This window comes from Lycorma delicatula, chromosome 7, assembly GCF_047948215.1.
Source record: "Lycorma delicatula isolate Av1 chromosome 7, ASM4794821v1, whole genome shotgun sequence".
Lineage (NCBI taxonomy): Eukaryota > Metazoa > Arthropoda > Insecta > Hemiptera > Fulgoridae > Lycorma > Lycorma delicatula.
In genome coordinates, this window is record NC_134461.1 from 90,434,957 (window position 1) to 90,448,521 (window position 13,565).

A 13,565-nucleotide genomic window follows, 5' to 3' on the forward strand; every position below is an offset into this window, starting at 1 on the left:
CCACCCTTGGGTCACTTCAAATGGGTTGACCCTTTTACAAAACATGGTATGACAATTACTTCAGCAATCTACTGTCAAACTTTGAAGAAACTTAGGGCGAGCCATTCAGGACAAATGTTGCGGTATGCTGTCATCCAGTGTTGTTTTTTTGCAATGCTTATCTTCATAATGCTCGAAGAACTCAAAACTTTTGAATCAATTCCATTGGGACATTTTTGATCATCAACTTACAGCCCGGACTTGGTACTGAGTGATTTTCATCTCTTCACTCAAATGAAGAAATGGCTTGTGTCGCAGGAATTTGATGATGATGAACTTCAAAATGCCATGAAAGGTTGGGTAGGTACCCAGGTGATTAAATTTTATGAAGAAGGTATTTGTAAATTAGTAAAATGCTGTGACAAATGTTTGGATTTAAATGGTGACTACATTGAAAAATAGTTAAAAAACTATAGGTAAGTTGTACATAATAAAATATTTTTATCTATGTAGGTTTTTTTATTTATAGCCAAATGGAGATTACTTTCCAAACTGCTCTCATATATATATATACACACTAAAGATATAATAAAAAAAAAAAATTTAAAGAAGATGAAGGGATTAGCCAGGAAGAAGGAAATAAATTGTATTAAGATTCACATATAGCACGTTTTTTGCTTTTCTGGCAACTATAACTTGAATAGCTAATGTTAAAGGAAAAAGTATAGTGACCAAGTCAAAAATGGGATCAAAAAGCTCAATAGCTTTTTACAAATCTTTACATTTTTGGGTCCAACTAGTTAATGTAGACCAAAAAAAAACAAATGTATGTGTGTGCTTATGTGTCGCCCTACTTATATCTCAGAATTATTGCACTACTTATATCTTGCCTGATATCTTAGGAGCTAACCAATTTTCTTCAAATTTGGGTAAAATATTTCTTTACAAAGAGCATTGATCATATCATCTTTTTTCAAAATTTTTTTAGGGAGGGGGGAAATCACAAAAAATCAATCTCGATTTTCTTTAGAAGAAGCTTAGAGAAACGTTTATTAATGCAAATTTGTTACCAACAATGCAAATATAAATAATCCAAAAACCTTTTTTCAAAAAATCAATCTCCACCTCTTAAAACTGAAATATATGTTTTTCATTATTTTGCTCTATCTTCCATCGGTTTAAAGATTTTTTGAACGTTTATAATTCATGTAGAGCTATAAATAAATGTCTACAGTTTTTTTAATTATAGAACCTGGAGCCAAAATGAAGAAAAGTTTTTGTAAATTTTCTTTTTCTTATTTTATTGAAGGAGGTATTAGATTAAGAGAAAACTTTACCTATACAAATATGTTGAGTTTAACCTATGTATGAATATTTTTAGAAAAGTTTTTAATTTATTCTACACATCTTATGAAAATATATATTCTGTTTTTTGACAATAACTCTTTTAATTAAAAAAAATTTTTTTTAAATATTTTTCTTCATGTAAACGGCTATTGAATTTAAAGTAGCAATGTCCTGGCTGGGCCATATCATAAAAGAAGAAGGGGTTTACTAAAACAACATTAAATTGGAAGGCGCAAAGAATTGAAGATGAAAATAAATAAACACTATAAATGATTTCAAAGGAAATGACATCTATCAGGACGTTTAACTGGATGTAGAAGAGAAGCATAAGATGGACATAAAGCAAGGTATCTGCCTCGGGATGTTAGCTACAAGATGATAAACTTTAATAGCTACTTTTTTTTAAAGTAATTAATTACTTTTAAAATATAACAGCAAAATGAAATTAGATATTTTATTACCATAGCTCCACCGCCAGCTTTTCCTCCAGCAGCTTTACGTCTTCTTTCTTCTCTTCTATCTACTTTAGTATCTTCAACTTCAGTGTTAGTGTTACCTCCACCTCCTTTACTTAGTTTTAGATCAAGCTGATGCTTTTGGTAAGTACCAGAACTTACAGCCTGAAAACATTAATAAAAAATAATTAAAAATTGCTATTTTTTTATAAAATACAACTCATTTATCAATTCTAAAAGCTAGTTAAATGCTGGAAAACGTGTCTTTAATCTTTCTAGTAGAAATCCATGTTTTTCAAAAATGTTGATAGATAAATCATTATAATCTGATGTTTTAGAATCATAGTAAGCTTTAAGAGCAGCTGAATTAAAGAATACACAAATAATTTCAAAAGTGTTTTTTAACATGTGATTTTTACCCAATCATTAGTACATTTGGCACTATGAGTTCTGTAGATGATGTGGATCATTCATGCTTGTGATGGTCAACATAGGTATCACAAGCATGAATGATTGGGTACTGGGTCTTTAGTATTTCTCATTCCAACATAGGTCAGAATAAATTATAAATGCTTACAATTTAATATCTTGAAAGGTCTGCTTTTTTTCTGTGTAGTTAATAATTGTTTTTATGAATAATTATTTTACAATTTTTTGAAGATTAGTGAAAGAATTTTATATGTAAGTTAAATTTAATATTTTATTTAATCTAACATTACAGCTGTTTGTTAATTCTTAATGAATCTATTTTCCTTATTTTTTTATACATTGCCAAAATCTGATAATAATGAAATAAATATGGTAACTGAGACATTATTACAAATAGGTTTTTCTATTACTAGTTATTATTCTGTTAACTCTTTTTATGTTTTAGCCTCTGGAACCACTGTAAGGTATTATTTCAGAGAGTGAATGAGGATGATATGTATGAATGTAAATGAAGTGTAGTCTTGTACAGTCTCAGGTCGACCATTCCTGGTCGAACTGAGAATGTACAAGACTAACACTTCATTTACACTCATACATATCATCCTCATTCATCCTCTGAAGTATTATCTAAACGGTAGTTACCGGAGGCTAAACAGAAAAAAGAAAAAAGGTCGACCATTCCTGAGAATAAATAAATGTAGTGTGGTTAATTGAAACTTAACCACCAAAGAACACTGGTATCCACAATTTAGTATTCAAATCCGTGTAAAATTAACTGCTTTTATTAGGATTTAACCTTTGAAATCTCGACTTCAAAATCAGTTGATTTGCGATGATTTCACCACTAGACCAATCTGGTGGGTTTTATTCTGTTGACTGTGATTACGTGTCAGCTCCGCTTGAAACGTGTACAATCAAAGAGCAACATTCAGTGATAAGATTTTTGCCATCAGAAGTTATGAAACTGGCAGAAATTTACTTAAGACTGTTGAAACAGTATGGTGAGAAGAACCACAGTAAAGTGTATAAGTGGGTGAAACAGTTTAATTCAAGCAGAATAAATGTCACTGATTTCCATTACTCTGGAAGACTAGTTGAAGTTTCGACAACCACACTGAAAAATTGCATAAATGATCTTCACTATTTTTCACAGGCGAATAAAAATTTCCCAAATTGCTAGTTTGTGTAATATTAGTGTTGGAACCGTGCTTTCAATCATTCATGATGTGTTGAATTATCGCAAAATGTGTTTGATATGAGTTCACAGACAGTTGGCTCAAGCCCACAAAGACATACAGATTTACATTTGTTCTAAGCTTCTGAAAAAAAACCTTTTAAGGTTTTGAGAAAAACCTTTTAGATCGTACTGTCGTGAAATGTGGATACACCATTCCTAGCCCGAATCCAAGTCCGAAGTCCTGAGTGGAAACATCCAGATTCGCCCACCAAAAAAAAATTCAAAACTCAAGTGTCAGTCCGTAAAGTGAAGTTGACATCTTCTGGGACTTGCAAGGCCCAATTTTTTAGTGACTATTTAGAAGAAAAATGCACTGTGAATAGCGAAAACTATTCTATCATGCTGCAACAGAAAGTGAAACCTGTGACAAGTGTCTAAATGTTGCTGGAGATTATGTTGAAAAGTAGTGTAAGTTTCATTGTCATTGAATAAATCATTTTTTTCTCTACATCAATTTGTCTCATTAATTATTAAACATCCCTCATAACTACTTATATTTTTCACAAAAAATGAAATTTCTGGGCGAAGAGAACAAGTAGATAAAAGCATATTTACTTCACAATAAACCTGAACATATTTTTTTATGCACAATACATCAACTCACCAAGTGGCAGTATGTATCTTCTGTCTCATAATAAATTATTTACATAAGAAATAAACATATTGTGTTTAACGCTAAAAATTAATAATGGTTTTTTCTTTGTGTATGTGTGTGTGTGTGTGTGTGTGTGTGTGTGTGTGCACGCACATATGCGTGTGTGTGAGTGATACTATATGTAGTTTGTCTAAACTAGAAGAAACAGAAAAAGATATTCATCACAAAGGATACCTAAATTAATTGCACTTCTGTAAACATATTAATGAGCAGTAAATATTTTTTTTAAATTTTTTTTTACATTACTTAGCATATTCCAATTGTCCAATCTCGTCTGATCTTGTAACTGATTGTTATTCTTTTCAACATTTATGTTTCATTATATAACATTTTATGGTAGTTAAATACTTAGCAAATCTACGAAAGGCACTACTGAATAACAGGAAAATTCTCATTTTTTGTGTCTGATATCTGTGATTTAAAAAATTTTTATTACAAATCACATTCAAAGGCGGGTGGTAGGTTAATTAAACATACATCATACAAAACCATTAAACTAGACCTTGATAATCTGTCTGTTTACATAAAATTTCTAACAATTTTGAGAAGAAAAAATCAACAGAATTATAGAAATAACTCCGTCATGATTATATGCATCCAGTTTAATACTAAGACTGATTTTTCAATTGACCATTTACAAGAAATGGCTAATGCACTTTCTAAAAGTAACTCATTTACTTTTCCATAAATATTTAACAATTTAATTAAGGCCAGAATAATAACACAATAGAATAATTTTAACACAGAATAAAATCAACAATTTTAAAATTTAAGTAAGTCACTTTAATTTTGTTTAAATAGTCCGTTAAAAAAAAAACAGTGATGTTAAAATAATGAATATTATAAATAAATATTGGTTATTGGTTAATCTGACGTCTGATGGTTCACATGAAGTGTGTTATCTTTAACTCAATTATACATATCTAAACGTAATTAAATACCTCTTCAGCCTTCTTTTTGACCAGTTCTTCTTGGAATGGCTTTGACAAGTTCTGCAGAAAAATATCAGTTAATATGTAAGTATTACAAAACTTGTGAATTGCTGTTTTTGAATTATTCCTTTTTAATACTTCTTTTAAAACGTCCTCAGCATCCTCTGTCCCAAAAACAGAAGGAAGTAATGGCTGAAAAATAATAACTACATGTTAAAACTAAAACATAAAACAACTGTTCTTTTTATTTCTTATAAAATTAATCTTAATTAGGAGATAACTGCAATCAAGTTCAAATTCACAAATAAAAAAAGCAAAAATTACATGTGATGGTATTAAAAAATTTTTTTTATTTTTTAAATAAATAAACCCAAGTTCTGACAAATAAAACATAATGAAACCATTTAAAAAATATAAGTTTTCATGTTTATAATCAAAATCAATTAGAACTGTGAAAATCAAACAGAAGATTGAAATCCTACCACTAAGTTCTATTTCTAATGATAGATGATAATAGGTTCCACATTATAGGATAAACTTAGGTTAGAAATAACAGGATTTTGAAAGACAAAGACAGATTATTTAACGCTCAGAAATGTATTTCATAAAAATTGTTATTCACATCATTAAACCTTGTCGCTAAATATTTCTCTCAATTTTTAATACAAAAAATAAGCTAACGTTACTGATAGTTATTGTAGCTGCCATTTCATTTTATCTTGATTTAATTTATAGTACATAAAGATAAATTAAATTGTTTTGAAATATGTGTACTATTGGAGTCCATTGTTACTATACAAGCTGAATTCATGTTATATCAATTTAATTTGTTAAAAAAGTAGGACGTTACACAGATAAAAAAACTACAAGAAAAATTCTTAAGTAATTGTAAATTCAGTTTTAATAAATAAAATATTTTAAAGGAATTACTAGATTAAAAATGATGACTAAACACTGTCATTTCATTACTCTAAAAAAAAATCACAACTACCAGTCCAGAATTTTAGTAAAAGTCAAGTTTTTAATTAACAAATACAATATAGAACAATATCAGTACTCTGATCTGAACAGGTCTTTTAGGTGCCTGAGTTCTGGAAAAAGGTAGATCACTGAATAACAAGGATTTTGACAATCAATTGACAATTTAAGAAAGCATGTAAAACCTATAATGAGGAAAATTTTAATAAGAAAATTAATAACAAAAAATTTGTTCTAATAGTAAAAAATTTTCAACAGCAAAAGTTGTCAAAAAATTTTTTTGCACAAAAACGTTTAATGGAAAAAGCAGAATAAAACAAAATGGATAAGAATTTTATTTTATACATAAAATTTTTTAAAAAGCTTATTTTACCAATTTTTTTCCAAAAAAATTTAGTCTAATTTTCTTATTTTTACAATGAATTTTATCCTAAGAACATTTTCCACCACTTTTTTTTAGCAGAAAATATTTTTCTGCATCTATATCTATATGCTTTACCTATTTAAAGCATGTGTTGAAGGCTGGCAGTGATCACAGCAGATAATAAATTTCACCAGTTCGTGTTCAATAACATATGTTTTGCCTTGTCCTATGGATTGGGAGCCTAGCAACAGGCAACAGGGTGAGTCCCCAGGTTGCAGATAGGTTGAAAAACCATCAGAATGATGGCTAGCTGAGAATAAGGGGAGACCTGAATAAGCAGTTGCAGATAAGCAATGGCGATCTTGAGATATCGTGGAGTACTTGGTAGCACTTGTGCCTCTATAAAATACTACAAAGCTGATAAGAGATCATGACGGGGGTGAGTATGTGCTGCATCTTAAACAAAAGTTCATGGCTGGTGTCTAATTTTTTTTATTTTTGCTGGCAGAACCTAATAAATGTTCTTGAGTATGGCGACCTCACTGTATAAAGCCTACATGAAAGTGTGCAAAAAAGACAGAGTAAGGCTAGGGCTAGGGTGTGCCCTGAAAGCAACCCACAGTTCTGAGGAAAGTGGCGGAGCTGTGAAAAATAAGTGATCATTTAAGAAAGATGTGAAGGATGTATTATTTTCTACTGTGAATGTGATGTCTGATGGGAAGACTGGAAGAATTAATAGACTTTATGGCTGAGAAGGATATAGGAATCCTAGGACTTAGTAAACAAAATGGAAAGGATCAGGGAAGAGAGAACTCAGGAAAGATTTTGTACTATTTTGTAGCAGAAGAAGAGTGGTTAGAAATGCAGCAGGTTTTATTGTGAAAAAATGTAGAAAAATGCAAGCAAATGCGGGAAGCATGTGGGAATAGGATTTTACAAATGAGACTGAGAATAGAAGGAAAAAACAGAGATGTCCAAGTTTATGCCCCACAATCAGGGAGTAGAGAGGGTAAAACTGAGGATTTCCTGGAGAAAGTAGAAGAGATAATTCAGAATAAGTAAAGAATTACTTTCCTAGAAAAGAAAGAAGTAAAGAAGAAGAGATAATGGGACCACAGGGTATGGGGAAAGAAATGAAGAGTGTATGAAACTGCTACGTTTCTGTGAAAGAAATGGTTTATTTTATTCATAATTTGTGGTTTAGAAAAAAGAATAACAAGAAAGTAACCATATATAGATGGGGAGAATGAAAAACCGGAATTTTTATGGATTATATTTTAATAGAAAAAGATTATAGAAGGGAGTTAATGGTTGTCAAAATTGTAGCAGAGAATGTCGTAAACGGAAGCAAAAAGGAATAATTAAAAAATTTATTAATTTAAAAAGGAAGAGGGAGGCAGGATTTGGAAGAAATTAGAAACTAATACCAAAGGGTGTAGAACTAATAAAAGATGTAGAACAGGAATGGATATAATTTAAAGAACCTATGGTTGGAGCAGTCGAAGGAGCATGGGGTAGAAGTAAAGAGTTCAGGAGGGAGAAGAAAACAAAATGGTGGAATGAAACAATTAGAGATATAGTAAATGGAAGGAAAGCAGAAAGGAATGGCATAGGGAAGTGTATAGAAACAAGAACATAAAACGTAAGAAAATAGTGAGCAAAGAAAAGAAAAGATGCTGAGAAGATTTTACAAGGGAATTGGAAAGGGATATTCAGGGAAGAAAGAAGCTACTGTGTGGTTTGGTGAAAAAAAATGAGAAGAAGGAGAGAGACGATGATGAGCTTCAAAGATAAAGATAGAAGTTTTGGAATGAAAAGAGGAAATCCTAAACTGATGGAAGGAATATTTTAACACACAGCTAAACACAGGAGAAGATAAAGAGGAAAGGGTAAGGATGATCAAGCAGAAACTGAAAATGCAGGCTAAAAGAGGTGTTAGTCAAAATGCTGACTAGTGCAATAAAAGACAGAGATTATTGGTATTCAGTGGTGATACAGGCTCTTTAGGGCCATATGGCAGGATAAGGTAGTACCAAGTGATTGGAGCAGAAGCCTTATTATTCCAATTTTTAAGACAGGTGATAGAATGGGCTGCAACAACTATAGAGGAATCATCTTATTACCATTGACAATGAAATTATTTGAGTGTACATTAGAGAAGAGAATCAGAAGAAAAGTTGATGGACAGTTGGAAGAAATTAAATAATATGTAGCATTACTAGACTTAAATATGTAGCAATCATTATACTTTTCAGTCGAGTGAAAATGGTAAAAAGGGAGGGAGACCAAGGGAAAGGTGGGTTAAAAATGTGATGAAGAGAAGATACAAGGAGAGCAGTAAGGGAAAGAAGACAGGAAGAGGACAGTGAGAGGTGGAATAGGGTAGTAAATGGGCCAACCCAGGTTAACTTGGATAATGGGAACGGACAATGATGATAATGAATATATGCTCTTATCTTTTCTAAAACATTAACAACAACTTATCATCAATAATTTTTTCTCTATCTCTTCTCTTTCTAATCAGGATGGCATTCCATACCAAACGTTGATATACCAGAACATTTTTAATAAGATAAATCGTTTAAGTTGTCTCCTCAATATTATTATCCATATCAAGGCCAGCTTTGTAGCCTTTATCATTATGATTTAATTGGTGACAACATAAACCCTCATTTTAATTTTTAGGAATTAGCAGATGTGAAAGCCTCAATGGTTTCTGTTAGTTCATAATAGTGATTGGAAGTTTCCTTCAGGAGGATATGGAAATAATTGCAAAAACTTATACATATTATAGTAGGACGTGTTCTAATGCAGTGTGACTGGAGTGGCAGTACAGTTTAGGGTGATTATTGGACATAATGGATAGTCAAACTATTGAGATCGCACTGAACACAATACCTGTGTAGTAATATTCTAGTTTACTTGACTCTTGTGTGAACAAATATTTTATAAAAGAAAATTTAAAAAAGGATGATTAACTTTGATTTTTAGCAATAGTGCCACTTTTGTGCTTAAAATTGAACTACTTTTGGTTTATTAACATTAACAAAAGATGAAATGAAATATTATGACAAGTAGAAGTTTTCATAATATGGAGGTCTACTATTTCCAAAGAGATTAAATAACACATGTGACGGATTTGGCCTCACATCCTCTGAATTGATAGTCACATTATGTGTGTTGCTCCTATCAATTCCAGGCTAGTTTGGTGACAAATAAGATTGTTTATAAGTTCCCTAGGAGTGTACAACTATTATAGAGATATTCTGGGTACATATGAGTAAACCCTTGGATGTAATCACTACACTTCCAGTCTTCTAATGGTTCTTGGCAACAGTAACATGTATGGGAATGAAAAGGATGACAAATTGATGAGAAAAGAATTAATACATTGATAAACCTTTTAAAACTTTTATTCCTCAAAGTACATCAATCAAAGTAATTTCAAGTCTGTTAGCATAAAAAAAGAACAATTACAGCAGTCAGAAAGAAGCAAATGGGATATAATAAGGGATATAAAATTAAGACCTTATACTTTCAACACTTTCTTAATGTATGTAGAATAGCTAACTAATAATAATATGGTAATATGGAAAATACTGAAATATACAGAGTGTATCATGAGTCCTGCCGGGACTTTCATAACCTACTCTCCTCGTAAAAATAATGTAAAAAGTTCACATAAACATAATTCCAAAATGCTTTGTTTGCAAGTTATGGCTAGTGCAAGAATTTGGCTTTCGCTTGAATTTCAGCTATCCTGGTGAAATGAAGTCATACTGACATTTTTAGGACATTAAGGGGCAGAATTAGTTATATTTTATAGTTTAGCATTATTTCCATAATTAACATTCCAAAAATTTCAGTACGACCTCTTTTCACCAGGTTAGCTGAAATCTGAGCAAAATCTTTCACTAGCTATAACTCGCAAACGAAGCATTTTAGGACATATGTTTATATGAAATATTTATATGAACTTTTTTGCATTATTTTCACAAGTAGAATAGATTATTAAAGTCCAGGGAGAACTTAATGATACACCCTGTATTTGAACTACTTAGACAAGTTTTGAAACTGCTACTATTAAATTAATATAGGAGGACTGTCCAAAAAGTAACTTACATTTCAATGTAGTTCGCAAAGCAGTGGGAATAGCAGCATTGGTGTTCATTGCTAACCTGACTAAATACGCATCAAGCTGCGCTTCATTAAGGACCTTAGCGTCTTTTTGTTGAAACATTTCGCTTACATATCTTGTTGACTTTTTACAAGTGTTTAAGATGTGTGCAGCTAGAGAAAATCCTAACACTTGTGAAGTGAGAAATTTTGATGTCACTGTCTAATTTTATTATAACTAATGTAAACTAAAAATTACTTTTAAAAGATTTTAAAAAATAACGAGTAATACCATGATATCAAGCCAAGATCCAGTAGCAAGGGTTTCTTCAACTGCAGCTTCAACTTGATCTAAAAGTTGACGGCCGACAGCACAAGATGGAAGCATTAATAATTTTTCTGAAGCTAAATGACGATGAATAAAACTATGGACATCAGATATACCTAAACGAGTTAATGCATCATATTCTGCAAAAAAAAAAAAAATAAGGCACTAATAATCACAACCGAGAGAGAAACACTTAATTGAACATGAGAATTAAAATATACGTTGCAAATAAAAAAGAGTAAAACTTGTAATAGTAAAACAACTGTAATATTAGCTTTATGTAAATAAAGCACTATTTAAATGTATTGATTAAATTTAATATACTTAGAAACAAGGTTATATTAAGTGCTTTATTTATTACAAAATAAATATCTACTACATGAAAAAATAGCTTGTTATTTTTCATCATGATGTAGGGGGTATACCAAAATGAAATGACTAGCATTGGATAGGTCTTGGAGAGCTGCATCAAACCAGTCAAATGGCTGAAGACAAAAAAAAATATATACTGCTAGGACGCTAAACTACAAATTCCTAAAAATTTAATTTTTATTTAAAGTTTTACTTTTCATAATATACTAGTGTAACATACACATAAGATGTAATTAAGCGTAAATAACTTTATTATACTTTAATGTAAATTTAATTTAGCTTAATGTTGTAATGCGTCAATTAAATGCAGACAAGCTAATTCCTATCCTTTTGCAATGCCTACAAATTTTCTGTCCAGTATTACTTGTTCCGGTGCTAGTGTAGAGGGATGGAGCAAGTGTGAATGCTTTTGTATTAGATAATAACACTAAGAAAAGTCCAATTTTTATTATAATGCATTTGTATGAAGTGATTTTTATGTTCAGTAACATTTTTTTCATTTTGGTAGTTGTAATTGACACTACTCAATCAAATGATCTATTTTTTTACTTTTGAAATAATTTAGATGTTAATTATAATATAAATGATTACTTATTTTTTACATTGGCTGAATTTTTTCCATTTTTTTTATGTTGTATAAATCTGGATATAATTAAATAAATAAGGCCATCAATGGACACATTATAATAGCAAAGATTTTTTGTTAACTATTAATTATCCTGTTAATTAAAATCTCTATTTACGGATCTAAAATTAAAATTTGCTCATTTATAAAAATAAAATTGTGAGTGAAGTTAGTTGATGTAAGCTCTTGCTTTTTCTTTATTCATTACAGTAACCTTTCTTAATATATTATTACTTTCAGGCAACAGAAATCACTACTGAAAGTTAGAATGGATTTTTTTATATAAAAAATAATAAACACTGAGCCAACAAAAATGTTTTTAGGTACAATTACGAAAACTTGAGCATATTTTGTCTATAAAAGAACAATTTTTAATTTTCAAATACTTCTTTTATACATACGTTGTATAAATATTTAGCTTTTAAAATTATTAGCTTTTAACTTAGTAGTACTTTTTTTACATTTGAAGAGAGAAAGTTATACAATAAATTTAAACAAAAAATTCTATGCACTATTTTTCAACAGCACCCATGTTTTTATCACAAAAAATAAATATACACATGCATTATGGGGGGTTACCTAAACTACAGAGAAAAAACTATTTCAGCAAAGACACATACAAATAATGGCAATGCAGAGAATATGTTAATAAAGAATAATAACTAAATAGTAATTACATCTCTTACATACATTAAACGCTTACTGAATATTTCATTTTCTTCTCTTATGAATTTATATAATTTGAACATGTTGAATAGTTTACTGTAACTATTTCTATGACCACACTATATAAGCGTAAAAAACAAAAACATAAACCAATTTTGAAACAGTATATATCAATTTTTGTAAGCTTTCATTAACTCTTTGAACATGACTTTCGTAACCACTTTGAGCACAAAATGCACTTTATTTTAAAATATAAACTTGTAAATTCCCTTTTTTGAGTATCTAAAACTTTTAAGTACTTTTTTTTGTGTTATATCATCAAATGGTTAGCTTATTCTAGTTTTGTATTCATTAGAGTTAAGCAGTAAACTTATACAAACATCTTTCTAACAAAACAAAAAAAAAAAATATATATATATATATATATTATTATTAAAAAAGAAACTTCTTAGTTGTTTAAATAGATAATAAATATCTTATGTTAAAATTCTTAAGGTAATACAACCATTTAATAATAATAAATTACAAAAATACAAATTTAAATGTTGTTTAATTATTTTTTGTATTGTTGTATTACCTTAAAAATTTTAACATAAAATATTAATTTTATATATATATATATATATATTTTACTAAAATTAATCTTATTAAGATTCATGTTATGAATATGTAGTGTTAAATTATATCAATATAAACTATTAACCCAGAGTAATGAGATAAGACATATCTTACCTTTATTTTACTATGAAAGTACTTTTACGGGATACCACATCCTTAGTCATGATTGAAATATTTAAATGTAATTTAATTAAATATTTCAATCATGACTGCAGATTCCAGGAAACACTTTCATGGTAAAATTAAGATAAGATATGTCTTATCTCAATATTCTACACAAGGTGGTTTATATTAATAGAATTTAAATATATATACATATAATTTTTTTTTAATATTATATGAAATAGAAATACATACTTTTTAAAGGTTTAAGAAAAAATAAAAAATCAAATAATATAAAAAGTTTGAAGGTTTGGAACGATATACAGCTAAATTAATAGCGGAGAAGAAGGAAGCCTATAAAT

The 13,565-nt window shown here is 29.6% G+C and overlaps 1 protein-coding gene across 1 annotated transcript in view; it reads right to left on the reverse strand.

Annotated features, from left to right (window-relative positions):
- The window catches only part of Ufl1 (UFM1 specific ligase 1), a 56,692-nt gene that overhangs the window by 19,714 nt on the left and 23,413 nt on the right, over positions 1–13,565 (reverse strand). The window contains exons 6-8 of the mRNA XM_075370616.1: positions 10,785–10,960; positions 5,044–5,226; positions 1,788–1,946 (exon numbers count right to left, since the gene is read on the reverse strand). Coding sequence (XP_075226731.1) covers positions 1,788–1,946; positions 5,044–5,226; positions 10,785–10,960 — 518 coding nt within the window. The remainder of the gene's footprint in view (positions 1–1,787; positions 1,947–5,043; positions 5,227–10,784; positions 10,961–13,565) is intronic.